General features: G+C 31.7%; 1 protein-coding gene across 1 annotated transcript; it reads right to left on the bottom strand.

The window, feature by feature from the left end:
- Positions 1–4,805: 4,805 nt before the first annotated feature.
- Positions 4,806–16,179, bottom strand: LOTGIDRAFT_207546 (hypothetical protein). The gene is made up of 18 exons (XM_009046877.1): positions 16,136–16,179; positions 15,429–15,553; positions 14,892–15,077; positions 14,478–14,583; positions 14,010–14,200; positions 12,842–12,936; positions 12,447–12,582; positions 11,933–12,036; positions 11,538–11,666; positions 10,713–10,934; positions 10,301–10,376; positions 9,406–9,535; positions 9,025–9,070; positions 8,456–8,633; positions 7,824–8,018; positions 7,029–7,141; positions 6,431–6,611; positions 4,806–5,861 (listed from the first exon to the last, which is right to left on the bottom strand). The coding sequence occupies exons 2-18, from the start codon at positions 15,480–15,482 to the stop codon at positions 5,769–5,771; spliced, it is 2,235 nt and encodes a 744-aa protein (XP_009045125.1). The 5' UTR covers positions 15,483–15,553; positions 16,136–16,179; the 3' UTR covers positions 4,806–5,768.
- Between the last annotated feature and the right edge of the window lie 331 nt (positions 16,180–16,510).

The raw sequence follows: 16,510 nt of genomic DNA, 5'->3' as shown, positions 1-16,510 counted from the left end.
TGTACTTATGAGTGTAATGGAAAAATAATCAAAATGGAATATGTTCAGTGAACCACAGACTATACCTTAGAGGGACCTCCAAACAAATGGTTAGAGGTTACAAGCAGGATATTAATTACACCACAGAAAACAAATGACTGTCATTAAAACAGAAATAACTATGAACATGAAGACCTCAAAACCCAAAATGCAATTTCTGGGGTTTCTACTAACTAAAATTGACAAGAGAGTATATTTGCACTTAATAACTGCCAATCAAATCTTACACAATAGATCTGTATATATCTGGTGTTTATGTGGTTAGTAACTAATCATTTACAAAAGAATAGGTTATCCTGGTGTTAATTCCTATCAAAAATTGTTTGTGTTTTCATAGCAGATTGGACAAAGAAGATATGAATGCAGTCTATTTTTAAACAGTGTTGATTACTAATTGATAAAAAGGATAAAGAATACTATTTTAAGCTGTTAATACCACAGAAGAAATTCATTTAAAGTCAGTCTGCTTATTAAATGTATAATAGCTTCATTTTATTATATATTTATATAAAGCTACTTTTAACTTGTACTAAAGATAGATACTTATAATTAATCTTGATTATGAAATGTTTACTTTTATTGAGTGTTTATCTGAAATAATAAGTTTTTTGACTAACAGCTACTGCATAAATTTTCATTCTAGACAATTTCAACAGCTGAAAAGTATACGGAATATTTCTGTATAAAATTCTTATGGTGCGGGCACATGAACAGTCTTGGTCCGTGAAAATTCTTGTCAAGAATTTCAATGACCAGCTGCCGGCAAAATTCATCAGTCTGTCTTTTTCCACTTAGTAGATAATCACGTTCAAATCATGTAATTGAAAGGAACATGAATCTGATTGGACAATGACGCTGTCTTGCAGAAGATAAAACAATCGCCAACAAATACCAAACTGGTTGATATAATAAATCCTGTCAACAAAGCAGTACTTGTTGTGGAAGTGCGTGCACAGGCGAGATTTTCTCACCAGTGACAAAAATCAGCGAAAAACTGTTTGTGTGCCGGCACAATTAAAGTATCAAAAACATAACTAGACATACAAAAAGCTTTGGACAACATTTTCGATTTAGAAACAACATATAAAACATAAATCTGAAGATATTTACTATGCTATAACTTCAATTCACATAAAACTCATATAATTATGTCACAGTAACTTATAAGCTTTAGAAAGGACGATTTTGAATAAATTCAATATGTAGAACTGGTCTTATTATGCATAATGATTTGTAATGACATGTTTTTTCACTGGACATAGTATTTCGAATGGCAGACCTGCAAATCTTCACTTCCAAAAGTACGTTAACTTGTGAAATCATTGCCAACTGGTTCATTAAAAATTGGTGGTCCAATCAAAAATCCATTTCTCATGATCAAATGTCTGCTAGAATAAAACAACTAGAACCTTCGGAATTCAAAATTTTTATGTAAATAGCAGATTTTTGTTAAACTGTTTGTGACTTTAACACTTGTATATGTATTTTTAATTCAAAATTGGCATGCTGTTTTAGGTATTTCATGCTCCTAGATACAAAAATTGATTGACGAAATTCCCTTTAAACATGATCCTATATTAGTGTGTATTTCATGCATCAGATAATTAATGCAAAACAGCTTTCATAGTTTGAGTTATAGTTCTATTCATATGAAATGCTCTGACAACATATTGGCCAACATTACCTCTCAGTTCATTCTTGCATGTTAATTTTTTCATATAAAAATCCAAACAATAACAACATATTTTGACTGTTAAATTCTAAACACTGTTGAACTATCGGTAGTCATGCTTTCATTTTGTCTTCAATTTTGATCTATATCATTCAACTTAAACGATTCTCTATCAATGAATTTCAATAAAGTAAGCCAATACACATATATTATTGACTTTCTTCCTATATCATTTATGTCAGAAATGGATGAAGTGTACATTTGTCAAAAGACAACTTGAAGGGATTGTACAGAGGTTCTTAATTTTGTTTATGTATCGGGACACTGATAGCATCAATTTAAATCATTCCAATTTTCATCATTTCGATCTGTGAGTTCCTGCAATTCCACTAAAACTAAGTGTTTGATGATGTCGTTAAGCGCAAATTATGCTTTATCACATACTTAAGGCCCTTCGCCATTAGTGACTTCATCAAATACTTAGTTTAAATAACAGATTTGCAGGAACCACAGACATTTTATTGGTGCAAATAAAAATAAAAATAAAAAATTGAGAAAACCTCTTCCAATCCCTTTAAGAAGCTAACCCTCTAGAATTTTCAGTATAAACGATTCATTAGTCACAGTAAGTATCTTTGAAAAGCTAGCAAATATGTAACTTAAAATCTGATATATATCAATTGCATTTCTGATAAAAAAAAAAACATTTATAATTCAACCCATCCACTTTTTCTATATCAAAATAGAGGGTAAAAGCCCAGAGAGAATTTTCAATTCCTGTTTGTATTGGTACCGTACTGTATGTGTACTCATCTATTTGGTTGTAAAGTTACATTACCAGTATATATATTTACTGTAATCTTATATCACAAACAGTGAACCTGGTTTGAAAATATTGAAATCAATCAGCTTTAAAAAGCCTATAAGCAATAAGCCTAAGCTTACGTAAGCAAATATATAGATGACTATGGGGCAACATTTAACTTGTGGCGATCATTTGGGACTTAGTCTGCGATAGATCGCCAAGAAGAATCACAGAAGAAGAACGCAGCATCAAGACTACAGAAGAAGAATCAAAAGAAACCATGGTAGCAACCTGTTCCTTACTCAACGTCTGCGATGTGGAATTTTTCCGAAGCGGACACCATCCACCAAGAAGAAGAAGAAGAAGATTTAACTTCAGTACAGACATACTAATGTAGAAAATGGGTCAATGCAAAAATCTTCTATAATATATACATAATAATTGATAAAAATATAACAGTACCAGAATATAATTCAAGATTAATATGGTACATTGGCTATACAATATGTCAATCTAAACAGTAATTTAATCATTACAATGTCTAGGCCTACATGAAATATCCTGAAGAAAACAAGAATGAAGAAGCCTTATAATCTTTATGAGTCTGTTCCAAACTAATTATTCGTCTATTTCTCTATTTTGAACGTGTACTAAGTTAAAGATTTCAATCAGTACCCTACTGTTTAAAGTATTAATTTTTGTGTTGACATCTAATATTATGTGATTTATATCACACCATCTCCTATAATTTCAACAACTCTCAGACTCATCAATTGTATCAAAAAGTTCATAATGGTATCAATTTTCTTTGCTTTCTTATATAGAACAACTCATATAATAAGCATCAACGCTTTCACAAGTATTTCTTGTGCTAATAAAAAAAATCAGTTGATCTAGCCTACACATTGATATATCTCTTGAAAACTAGGTTGAGATACTCATTCTGGCTTGTAGTTCACTAGACAGAGAGAACTTCCTCTTTCCACAGGCACCTGGCTTTGTCATTTGTTTCCATTTTGCCTAAGGGTGTATGTCTCATTAGTCTTGAAATATGAAAATCATCTTCATCATGGTATTTTGCTCAATAATAAGCATAAGAGGTTTAATATTACAGGATGTGACCAAGCAAAAAAAGAATGATTCTAATTTTAGCCTTACAACAAGTGTAGATTGGCCCGAGATAGTATGTGTTACTTTCACCACAGAGCACGGCACACTTACCTTTCTTTTATTATCAGACCTATGCAAGAGAAACTATCCTCCACTACCAACAAGACTTATTTGGAATCAAAGGGAAGAGGAAGTAAGGCAATAAGAAGAAAGGTAATAAAAGGATAGCAGTCTCGCAGATTCTCAACCAAATGAGAAACAGAAACAACGAAATACAGAGAGAAAAAAAAAATCGGAAAGGGTCGAGTTTTCTCGAATAAATAGCATGAGAAAGATCTTCCCACATCATTAAATTCGTGTTATAAGTAACGACAAAAGTGTAAACTAACCGTATTTATAAAATACAGTCGTTTAATTTTCTCTCAATATTGTTTTCGATCAATCAATTAACTGTGGCAACAGTTCATCTAAACGCTGGCTGTTGTCATTAGTTCGACGGAAGGCATACCTCTCCATATGACCTTACATTACAGGGGTCAAATCACCATTATTGTGACGTAGTACACAAATTTCGATCAGCTGTGCGACTGGGACCGAGTTCGCGTTGTCAGTTATGGACACCTTCGTTTCATCCATTCTACTGATTTTGATCTATGATTACAGCACTTGTCTGACGTGCTCATTGTGACTAGTTTGTGAAGTGAATGAAACGAAAATGGTTTTCGCCTCCCTCACTATCCTAATGCGTGAAGATGGTTGTTTCCGAAATTTTTTTGATCTAACAGCTTACAATGTGGGGTAGAAAATGTCTTATATTACATGGTAAATTTCCTCAATACTATTCCACAATGAATCTTGCTGTTTATTGGTAGTGGTATATTAGATATCAGATCCATATGATCAATAAAATTATGAATTGGCAAAGGATTATAACGCAGAGCAACTAACACCACTAGAGCCAAAGCTTTCAAAATTTGTATCTCATAAAATCCAACATGAGTTTGGGCTTTCAGTTTCTATTTAGCAGCTGAGATAGTTCCAGCACGAAGATTGAAATCATTTTTCTAAATTTGCTTTGTTGGTTGGTAGATGAAAGTTAACATACGAAGCTGCTTTTCAGAAAAGGATTTTTTTTAATTTGAAACAAATGTTGTTGAACGAATTAGACAGAACACAAGATTAGACATGATGATTTATTTACAAATGAACAATAAACAAGAAAACATTGTAATGAATTTTTAATCTTTATAACATGAAGTAAATATAATTATAATAATGTCTGAATTTACCTTCAGTAATCAATATTTAGGGCCATATGCAGCGCTTGTACTTTACCTAAACTTTGACTAAAGTTAGACTTAAGTCGAACTTTACGTATGTACCGGTCGATCTTTACGAAAGTCGTGCTTAAATTTGACTATCAAATGTAGAAAATGAAAGCCTTAATCCTAACTTTGTAAAGTTCGACTTTAGCCAAAGTTCATCTTTAGTCAAGGTAAGAGCGCTGCATACGGCCCTAATTGTTCATAGATGTTAGTTTCAGATCACTTTTCAGAATAAAATTCACCTAAATCCCTTTAGCAATTTCTGAATTTCAATCAACTTAGATGATTTTAATGAGAATTGAAAAGAAAACCTCCATAAAAACGCATTGATGTAGACTGGAGTGTTAAAAAAAACTTATTTCTAGTCGAATTGAAGATACCAAACTTTTGTTCTGATTTTAATTAAGTTTTTATATTTATTTTTATATTTAATTCAACCACTTCAGTAAGGGTCTAAAGTTGGCCTTCTTGAACATTCATCTTTTTGATGACACTGACAGCAATCATATTTCTTCCCTCCCCAATGCTGGGATTTTGTGATGAGAACAAAAGGTGTATTCCTTACAATCTTGTATTGACAAAAAGTGATTCAGAATCTACAGTTGCCAGAGTGTCAAATTTATCTACAATTTCTTTCATAACTCAAATTACTATGACCATGGTATGCTTATTCTTATAAACACCATGTCAACTCATCATCCAACAACATAGAGATACAACATTTTTTCTTGGAGCTGGAGTAATACTTCACAAGTGAACAACAATATTTAATAGTTAAATTGTCATTAAGATAGCACTAGAAGTTCAATTTGATTGTTTAATCTGATTCTGATCCTGATTTTCCATCTTTACCAGAGTGTCCTGAATCTTCTGATGTATTGGGTGTGGCTTCATCAGGTTCTGATGGAAGCTGGAAAAGAAACAAACAAAAGTTTGAACATTTACTGACATATTTTGTCTTTATTTGGTACCAGTACTCATATGATATCCAACTTAAACCATGGATAAAAACTTTGGTCAATAGCCCAATATTGCACGACAGCAATAAATGACAAAAATATTTAGATGCACTATCAGAGTTGTTTGATAAGTAAACTTGTATTTAAGTGCATTTCACTGAAGCTTGTCCTTGATGTCAAGCCTAGATAAAGTGTACTAGTCATCTATTTGACACCCCTCAACTTTCTATTGAACTCTCCTGCACATGCATACTTTTATCAGTATGACACTGTATATGAATGATTGGCAGAGCTCAAAAGGGGATATTTTTTCTTGTACAGCCTTGCTTGCTACAGTCCAAGGGGTCAATCGATGGGTGACCCCTAGGACTGATTCATGGAATAAACCAGACGTATAATAACATTTTGATTGCAACATATTTTGCTTCCATACAGTTCGATTGAGGGCAGAATAGGAACAGACAGAACCTGTTCAGAACTGACCAATCGAACCCCACTTTAGTAAACAAATTGAACTGACCTCCTTTTCACTCTCGCTACCATCTTTACGTAGTTTCTTCTTAGCTGGTTTATCTTCACCAGATGAGTCTGAACTTGAAATAAATTCTTTACTTTTATAAACACCACCAGAACCAGCTCGAGTATCACTGGCTTTCTTACTTGGTGATGAAGATGGTTTTTTCTTCTTTTCTTTCTTTTTACTGAAAAAAAACAATAATTTATTAAAGATATATTTTCCACCAAAAATGCAGATTTGATTGGAGCTTGTTGATTTTTGCAAAGCGAAACATATCAATAGTGAAATTTAGAATGGGCATGAGAGCATGAACTGAATCAATATTTGTGCACACCCTGGGCTAATGAAAGTAACACAACAGTGTTAAATGAGATAATAAAACTAAATTTAAATTGATTTTAGTAATTTCAGATGATTGAAAAACTTAAGTATGTGAAAATAATGCTGCATTCAATACCTGCTGTGAAAATGGTATTTCTGACTTTTTGCAAATTTGGATCATACAATATCGAATGAGAAATTCACAACACTGTAAACTGTGAACACGGTAATCAAGAGAGGTATTGAATGTATCACAGTCAATGAAAACTTCGAGACTTACGGAGATTTTTTCTCATCATCACTACCCTCTGAAGCAGATCTCTCTCTATTATTCCACTCTTCCATAGCTTTAACATAATCTTTCTTAGCTTCTTCAGCTAACTTATCCCATTTCTACAAAATATATCATTAATCAAACAACCATATATTTTTGGTAAAAGGTCAAGTGCAATAACTAAAAGTAATAAATTATTGTTAGATCATTTCTTTCAAAATTGTTTGCAGGGTTCAATCCCGGCAAAGGTTGAGACTAGATACTAACTAGCTAGTCGTTCGGATCAGACAATAAACCGAGCCCCCGTGTTATACAGGCTGAGCACGTTAAAGATCCCTTGACAGTTGGAAATCGAAAAAGAACAGGCTAATGCTGCTGTCCTTGCAAAATTTCCCTCATTGCACCCTGCATGGTGTTGCCCGTCTTCATTAGCCCACATGGTGCAGAAAAGTAGGACGTAAAACTCCATTCATTTCATTTTTTTTTTCTTTCAAAATGGTTGATAAGAACATTGGTATTTACCACCGAAAAAATGGTGGTTGTGGATTCTAATCTCTGTTGAGGTGTGAAGGTCTAATGACCTTGATGAAGTCCTCTTTTCTCAGTATATAAAGCTGTAAGTCAGAAAGATCAATTCCAAGAGGTTTGACCATGAATCAGCTTTTCAAGAGGTTTGACCTTGAACAAGCTTGTAGAAAATATTCTCATGAACTTAAGTTGTCATCATGCCTGTTTCTTCCTAAATTTTGTTTGTAGATACCAAAGTATACAATATTTTGAAAAATTTTCATAAGTACTTACGGTTTTGTCATCCACTTTTTTCCACATTTCACCAGCTTTCCTACTGATATCAGTAATAGATATACCAGGATTTTCTTCTTTGATCTGTTCACGATGTTCATTTAACCACAGGAAATAGGAAGACTGAGGTCGTTTAGGTTGACCTTTCTCTCGCTTACTCTTCTTTTTTTCCTTTCTCTTTCTACCGCCTTCAGACTACAAATTGAAAAAATTATGAAATTCTAAAATTTGTACCATAAAATGTTTAACCCTTTGAACCCTGAGTGTAAATGAAATACAACATCATATACCCTGAACTCAAAGTAATGAAAGTAAAAGCGTATGACGTTAACGTTGTATGCCGTCACTTAGCAACGGTCGGTATACCAGCTACTCGGGTATATATTGCGTTAGTGTTTGGCAGGTATGCCGGCCGCTAGTGTTGGAAGGGTCAACACAACTATTAAGTTAAAATAGCCATCCTGTGTACCACACAGCGAGTAGGTTTGACGTAAGTAATATTGGCCGAAGTCACAACATTTTCTTACAATTTTTCTGAACATTTTTTTACTAGCAAATATAATCAAAAGCGTATTGAAATTAACCACATCGTTATTACAGTAAAGTCTGTCAAAAAGTAAAATCAAACGCACCACTGTTTTGGCAGATTTTGATTTCTTCTTCTTTTCTTTCTCTTTCTTAGCTTTCTTCTCAGCTCGTTCTTTTTCTTTCTTTTCTCGTCTTACTTTTTTCTCGGCTAAATCTGCTGATCCTGACCCTGAATCACTATCAGACTCATCAGAATCTGTGGTAGGTGGATTACTGTCATATCTGAAATGGAATGGATCATATATCATAATGAAGAATAACTTATCCGAATGGTAGACCACAAGCTGACAAATTCATGAGGTCAAATACCCTGGATATTTCATAATGGAATGAAAAGACAGTCAGGTGTTTTCTATTCTTAAATACAGAACAGCCATGACGTAAGTCATTGGAAAAATCTTTGAAGCCATAAGTTCCAAACTGATTTGCAAGTTTTCAAAACTGATGAAGAAAGGATCATCACTGTTCACAGTTTGTAGCATAGTATGTAGTAATATAATTATCCAAACAACAAGTCATGAAAGTTATTTCCTCCCAAATTTAAATAAGGCTTCAAATTTTATACCAAACAAATTGTCTTATGTCAGTTAAACTAAAATATAAAGTTACTTACTCTTCAGCTACTTCACTACCACTTTCTCCAGGATTAAATGATTCATCTACAATTAAATACCATACAATCATATGACTACCCAATTTTTTTCATCAATATCAAATCCTTTTGTTTACTTAGTATTCTTGTATTTAGCAACAGCATGAAATTTTTTTCAAAAATTTTATAACTGAAATTTCTAAACTAAAATTTTTTAAAGGTCACTCTAGAGATGGAAGAGTGTTCACATTGCAGCAGGGCTTCATATCAACAATATTTGCACAGAAAATGTTAATAACTGCCCGGATGCTTGAACTGTCTTCACTTTAATTGCAGAGGAATCATAAATGCATTAGATTCTCAAAAGTAATCAACCTCTTTAAATAGAAAAAAAACAATTACCTGAGCTGTCTGTTTCATCATCTTCATCACCATCATCTCTCTGTTTACCTTCAGCTTTCATTCTCTCTAGATAGGCATCATGATCACCACCTTCTTCATCACTTCCAGATAGATCAACATTAGACACTGTCTGAAATTATATAAATCAAAATTAGACACTGTCTGAAATTATATAAATCAAAATTAGACACTGTCTGAAATTGTATAAATCAACCCAGGCACTATGGGTAATAATATAATAAATAAATAATTAGATTGATCAAAATTAGACACTGTCTGAAATTAGATTGATCAAAATATAAATCAACCCAGGCACTATGGGAAATAACATAAATAAATAAATAATTAGATTGATCAAAATTAGACACTGTCTGAAATTAGATTGATCAAAATTAGACACTGTCTGAAATAAGGTTGATCAAAATTAGACACTGTCTGAATAAGGTTGATCAAAATTAGACGCTGTCTGAAATTAGGTTGATCAAAATTAGACGCCGTCTGAAATTAGGTTGATCAAAATTAGACACTGTCTGAAATTAGATTGATCACAATTAGACACTGTAATTATATATTTCAACATTATAAATCATTCTTATAATCACAATCTAAATCACAATCTGCAATTAAATAAATCAATGTACTAGACACTCTCTGTAATTAGATATATAAAACAGTCTGAAATCAGACCAATATTAGACACTGTCCTAACTTATATATTGATATTGATGACACTGTCTGCAATAAGATAGATCAACATTGGATACTGTAATTATACTATGACAACTTTGAAAATTAAGTGTGCTTACTCTCAACTGCTCCAACAATGAGAAAAATTGAAAAGAAAATGTCTGACCCTAGGAAATATTTCAATAAAAAAATTGTATATTTGACTAACCGATTTCTTCTTGTCAATATTTTTCACTCTTAATTTTTTACCAGTTACAAAATCAAACAGTTTTCCATATTCATCTCTAAATATAAAATATATCATAGGTAAAACTTCATCAAGTGAATGGTGAAGTCACCAATTAACAGAATAATTGAAGGAATTTAAAGAGATTTTTTTTAAGATATTTAGAAGCATTCCAAGTTTTGTTACAAGATTACAAGAACATGGAGTAATTAGATAATCACAATGATGCGCTGGATATTTCAAGTTTCTCTGATACCTTTCTTCAATATTGCTCATTAATCAACAAGCTTGATATATTTTCGGATACAGAAAAGCTGGGTTTGAAATGGGGCTTTACTCTGAATTTTCAGACTTGAGGCATAGGAGGAAAGTTAACTCATTTGAATATACTTACTTTTCAATACCAACAAAATGATAAACATTGGATGACTGAGTTTCTATTTCAAAATCAAAAGATCTGGTATTTCCTGAACCACGAGCAAAGTTAACACAGCTGATTTCATCAAATCTTATATGTAGTGGTGGTTTATGTACGAATATAAAACCACGTTCTAATGGATACAGTAAACCAGTAGCTGCTTTATATGAACAACTGACACAACGTGTACCTTGTTGTCTAAAAATAAGAGGATAATAATTACAAGTAAATTAATTGTATAAAGAAAATCAATTGGATTAAAAATAAAATGAGTCATACCATTCTGCAACTGTTTTGATTGAGGGAAGCAGAAAGAGAGATTGGATTTGAAACATTCAACTTCAAAACATTGACTCAATCTCTATTGGGCATGCAAATTTGACATTTCACCACAAACCAACTCATTTTAACCAACTCATAAGAAGCAAATGACCATAGAGGGACCAGACTTCAGGCGTCTTAATCTAAATTTGATCAATATTGTACATTCAACAGAAAATAATTGTTTTGGTGTTCTACACTAGAGTTTTGTTGTACAAGATGTTCAAAAATGTCATCACATCAACTTATTAGTCAAGTCACTTTCACTGGCTCCTTTTGAGTCCATTAATTGCTATACTAACAACAGGTATGGCCTAAAACCCTTAGCTTGCTTTTGGTCTAAGTGATTTACTAATTTATGCAAGACTTGTGCTAGGATTTCATTCAGCATCAACCTCTTCTTTTAATTAAAATTTACTAAGTCACTTAGCTGTTTGGTTATTTCAATACTTCAATTAAGAGAATATTGCTATTTCTTACCCTTGAAAAGAGCCAGGTACTGTGATCTTTCTATTGGTTACAGCTTTAAATATTTTACTAACAACTTCATATTCTAAACCCACCATTTCTGATGTTAATTTACCATCATACTTTTCTTTTAATTCTTCTCTATAAATACAAAAAAATCCAAACTGAGGCAAGATCCAACTTAGGAAACGTAGCCTTCCATTAATAGGTTTTGAAATGTTACAATTAAATTCGTAAAATAGTATAAGATTCCACTAAAAAAAAAAAAATGAAAAGTGACCACTGCTAAATTCAATATATCACTCCACGGAATTATTTGTTAGTCAATAAACATTATTATTGTACATTAAAGACAGGTCTCAAGTAAAGTCAACAATAATGAAATAGTGATAAATAAAATGTCTTACTCTGTCATTCCCAGTTCTACAGTCATCTCATCTTCTTTATTAAATAATAATATGAGAAAGTGATATCTGGTCTGACCTTGTTTTATAGGTGGATCTAAACTAACCTATAATCATTTCAAAATATATAACACATAAAACACATATTAAAGCCCGGCAATTGGGAATATCTCAGACCTAGAAAAATTTTGATCCATATTGTGAAAGGGACAGGTTTACCATCTGTTTTACTTTAGTCTCAGAAACGAAATTTTTCAGCTTTCCAAATCAGTAATAGTGTTCACAGCTCACCGGTGAAATTCTAGCCTTCAAATCATTTTGTGTTCATAACTATCTGCTTTTGAAAGTTAAAAGACGACTCTTTCGTTGAGACTATGTCATATATTTAAATGCCCATGTCCAGAATCTAGCATGATACAGTTAACAAATACCTCTTATAAAAGCTGAGAAATAAATTTTAAATAAAGGTAGAAGATTTATATATTATATAGTATTACTAGACACCAAATATACATACCACAAAAAACATCTGTCTACCATCTTTATGTGGTAATAAAAACAATCGTAATACTGTAGTATAGGGTACTTTATAATCAAATGTTTTACCATGAAGTTGTAGAAATGTTGGATAGAGTTTAATATCATAGCGACCTCTGAAATTTTCAAATAAAAGATCATATTGAGAAATGAAACAAATGGAGTTTTACATCCTATTTTTTAATATTGATGTTAGGGAAATAGTTTTAAAGTGATACTACGTCTTAGAATTAACATAAACTTTTGAGAATTTACGAATAAGAGCCAGTAGATATACCTGGTGTCATAAATAACATAACAGGATCCTTATATAATCTGATAAATCCAAAAAACTTTGTAATTATCCATAAATATGCAATAAACTATTGAAGTTACCTTGGAGTAAGACATTGGACTTCCGTAAATGTAACAACAGCATCCCCAGTAGCTTGTATAATATCAGCTTTAGCTAATACATTATTATAGAATTCCTGTAAATACAACAATACATTATTATAGAATTCCTGTAAATACAATATTACATTATTATAGAATTCCTGTAAATACAATATTACTTTATTATAGAATTCCTGTTAATACATCATTACATTATTATAGAATTCCTGTAAATACAATATTACATTATTATAGAATTCCTGTTAATACAACAATACATTATTATAGAATTCCTGTAAATACAATATTACATTATTATAGAATTCCTGTTAATACAACAATACATTATTATAGAATTCCTGTAAATACAATATTACACTATTATAGAATTCCTGTTAATACAACAATACATTATTATAGAATTCCTGTTAATACAACAATACATTATTATAGAATTCCTGTTAATACAATATTACACTATTATAGAATTCCTGTAAATACAATATTACATTATTATAGAATTCCTGTAAATACAACAATACATTATTATAGAATTCCTGTAAATACAATATTACATTATTATAGAATTCCTGTAAATACAACAATACATTATTATAGAATTCCTGTAAATACAATATTACATTATTATAGAATCCCTGTAAATACAACAATACTTTATTATAGAATTCCTGTAAATACAATATTACATTATTATAGAATTCCTGTAAATACAACAATACATTATTATAGAATTCCTGTAAATACAACAATACATTATTATAGAATTCCTGTAAATACAATATTACACTATTATAGAATTCCTGTAAATACAGCAATACATTATCATAAAATTCCTGTAAATACAATATTACATTTTTATAGAATTCCTGTAAATACAGCAATACAAACTGTCTTACAAATGCACCAATTAGCCTAAACGTCCTGGCTCACAAATGCACAAAATAGCTAATCTACCTCATTGAATCGTGCGCCAAAAAACGACTATTATAGTAGTAAACAAAGTTAAAAATATTTAAACAGAATCTGAAATGTGTGATTGTGATTTTTGAGTTGCCATGTGGTCAGGTCAACTTACCTATCATTCCTATCAATTGATCAGTTATTCCCAACTCAATTTTAATCTAACATATGCTATATTTAACCCTACCTGTACAGCATCAGTTTCACTTGTTGGGTCAGTCGGAATGTGAAATCTTAATTCTGTCAAAGAAACTGCAGCGTCATCATTCTGATGAAATTCTAATGTGACTTCATTCTTACTCGTAGTAGAATGGGAAACATTACCTAGTGGTATTTCAAAGGCTAAACTGTTATCTATATTAAAATCTAGGCCATTACCTGAAATAAGAAGTATATGAAAATGTTTTTTTTTTTTTTTTGAGAATTTTTCCCACTACTAGGTTTAAAATCAGCACCAAGAGGTGAATAAGATTTCTGTATCCTGTTGAGTTAAACTGGATCTAGTGGGATATTTTTTTCTTTTATTGGTTGATAGAACTTAATTTCATAATGTATCAGAATTAATCATCACACTTATTCAAATTGTCACTTTCATTTTTGTTTTCAGATATTAGGCTGAATACAGAAATTTTAATGTTGGCGGTTACAAACTTACCAACAAATTCAGCCTTTCCCCAATTCCAGCCCTTTAAAGCCATATCAATTTTTTCTAATTCACTGCTGTAGTATTTAGATACAAATGATGATAACTTATCAAAATCCTGCAAAACAAAGAGCTATGGTACCAAAACAGAATACAATAATTCATTGAATAAATTTGTTACTTGTGATTTCATTGTACATGTTGATGTGACAGCTGTAGAAAACTTATATTTTGGTTACTTGCACAGATTTTTTGTCTAATGTTCCAGTTATTCCTGAAAGACTTGAAAGAGCATGAAAACTGAATTGCAAAGATCAAATTAGTCATTGAGTATTTATAATGAGTTACGAAACTTTTTTAATCCCATTATTGAGCAGAACATTCTTTGGCGTTAAGCAAAAAAAGTAACAGTAAAGCAGAACTAACTGATTCTCTAAAACCATCATATCTGTGAATGGTACCATTATTCAAAATCATTTTCAGACAGTTTCCTCTGGCTCTCTTTAACCAATGAACTTTCTCTATATCAGAACCTTGATATTGGTCGACTTTGCCTGTTTTTATGTTTTTAAATGTAACACTGTTACTCTGTAACTTCAGTCTGCCAGGATTCTATAAGACAAAAAATATATTTTGAAAGGACAGCTTACTTTTTTGTTCAATTTCCAAGGGTCAAATAGTTTAGAATCGTGCAATGAATCTTTTCCTTTCCATCATGTAATGGCAGTGGTATTGCTCAGTGAGTACTGAGGTGGATTGTTGTTTGCTAGGAAATAGAGAGCTGTGGTTCAGAATCCTTTTCAAGGTGAAAATATCCTAATCCCACTGCCATTCTTGTATAAGTCAGTCTGGTGTCAGATCTCAACCTCTATTAACTAACAATATTGGATTTACAGCACAGTAAAAAATACCAAGAAAGAAAAAATACATGGCTTGCAGTATTTCAAAATGAAATATCCTTACCAAGGCTCCTCTGACCTCCTGAAAAACTTCAGGATATTCCTGAACATCACTCATTTTTTTTGCGTCTGTCAATACCAATAATTATCAGCAAAGTCAAACTCAAATTTTCTACCTGAACCTGTTTTCTGAAATAAAATATGAAATTCAATAGGCCTAATACTAATAGAACTAGTTGTTGTCTGAGAAAGGTAAAAAGATTTTTCCATTATTTTAATGAGAATATTGGCCTCATAATAGTATTGTTAATTGTTCGTCTTAGAATATCTTTGCGTTCATAAAATTATAAAATTGTAAACTTGAGCACACATTATTATAGAATTAATCATGTGACATGTCTACAAAATCTGTTGGATAGACAATGTGACTGATTCGAGATCTAAGATTTTGAGTAGCCCAGCGTTCACTGACTCTTCTTATCTGTTTATTTCTGAGTTTAAGCCACAAATCAGAAAGATTACAGTGATCAAATGAAAATTCGTAGTACTGTGGAGTGTTAGACAAGTAGTCGGAAACATGGATATCTTTTCCTACCTTTAATTACAAAAGAGTCCAAAATATGGCGGGAAATAACATGCGATATTTATCAAAACAACTTATGGAAATCTCATTAATTCACACCATAAAAATAATGATTATGATATGGTTAGCTCCTAGGAGTGGGGGTCGGAATTGTGATATTTCTGAAAGAAACGACATGAAATACCTACACTTCTATAATCTACGATGTAAGCAAATTTTTTTTCTAGTACTTTATTACTCCGATAGATGTCGCTTCTGTTTCTTTGTTGACATGACGTCACAAGCACGGTCGCGATTTGTGGTGTTCGGTTATCAAGTCGCTTTTCGTCTTTAACAGTGTTTAGAATTAAGTCTGGATAACAAGGTATAATTTATTGAAAGAAGTGGGCGTTTACCTTTCATTATTTCATTCTTCAGTGATCGAACGAGATCAGACTTTGTCAACAAAGTACAAGGATTGCTTGTAGGTGACAACGGTTGATTTTAGAAAAGAAATAACTGGCAATAACGTATAAGGTAAAATCTTTTAATGTCATTTTTCTTAATGAGTTTTATTTTGACAA

Source organism: Lottia gigantea (assembly GCF_000327385.1).
Source record: "Lottia gigantea unplaced genomic scaffold LOTGIsca_108, whole genome shotgun sequence".
In the NCBI taxonomy this organism is placed as follows: domain Eukaryota; kingdom Metazoa; phylum Mollusca; class Gastropoda; family Lottiidae; genus Lottia; species Lottia gigantea.
The sequence above is the reverse complement of the archived record's forward strand: the minus strand, read 5'-3'. Positions and strand labels throughout refer to the sequence as shown.

Bases quoted from the DNA above. Each gene is read 5' to 3' on its own strand.
- LOTGIDRAFT_207546 (XM_009046877.1), bottom strand. From the start codon at position 15,482: ATGAGTGATGTTCAGGAATATCCTGAAGTTTTTCAGGAGGTCAGAGGA. The intron at 15,078-15,428 runs GTAAGGATATTT...TTTGTCTTATAG, and splicing joins AGGAGGTCAGAGGAGCCTTG to AATCCTGGCAGACTGAAGTT. The intron at 14,584-14,891 runs GTTAGTTCTGCT...TTTGTTTTGCAG, and splicing joins ATGATGGTTTTAGAGAATCA to GATTTTGATAAGTTATCATC.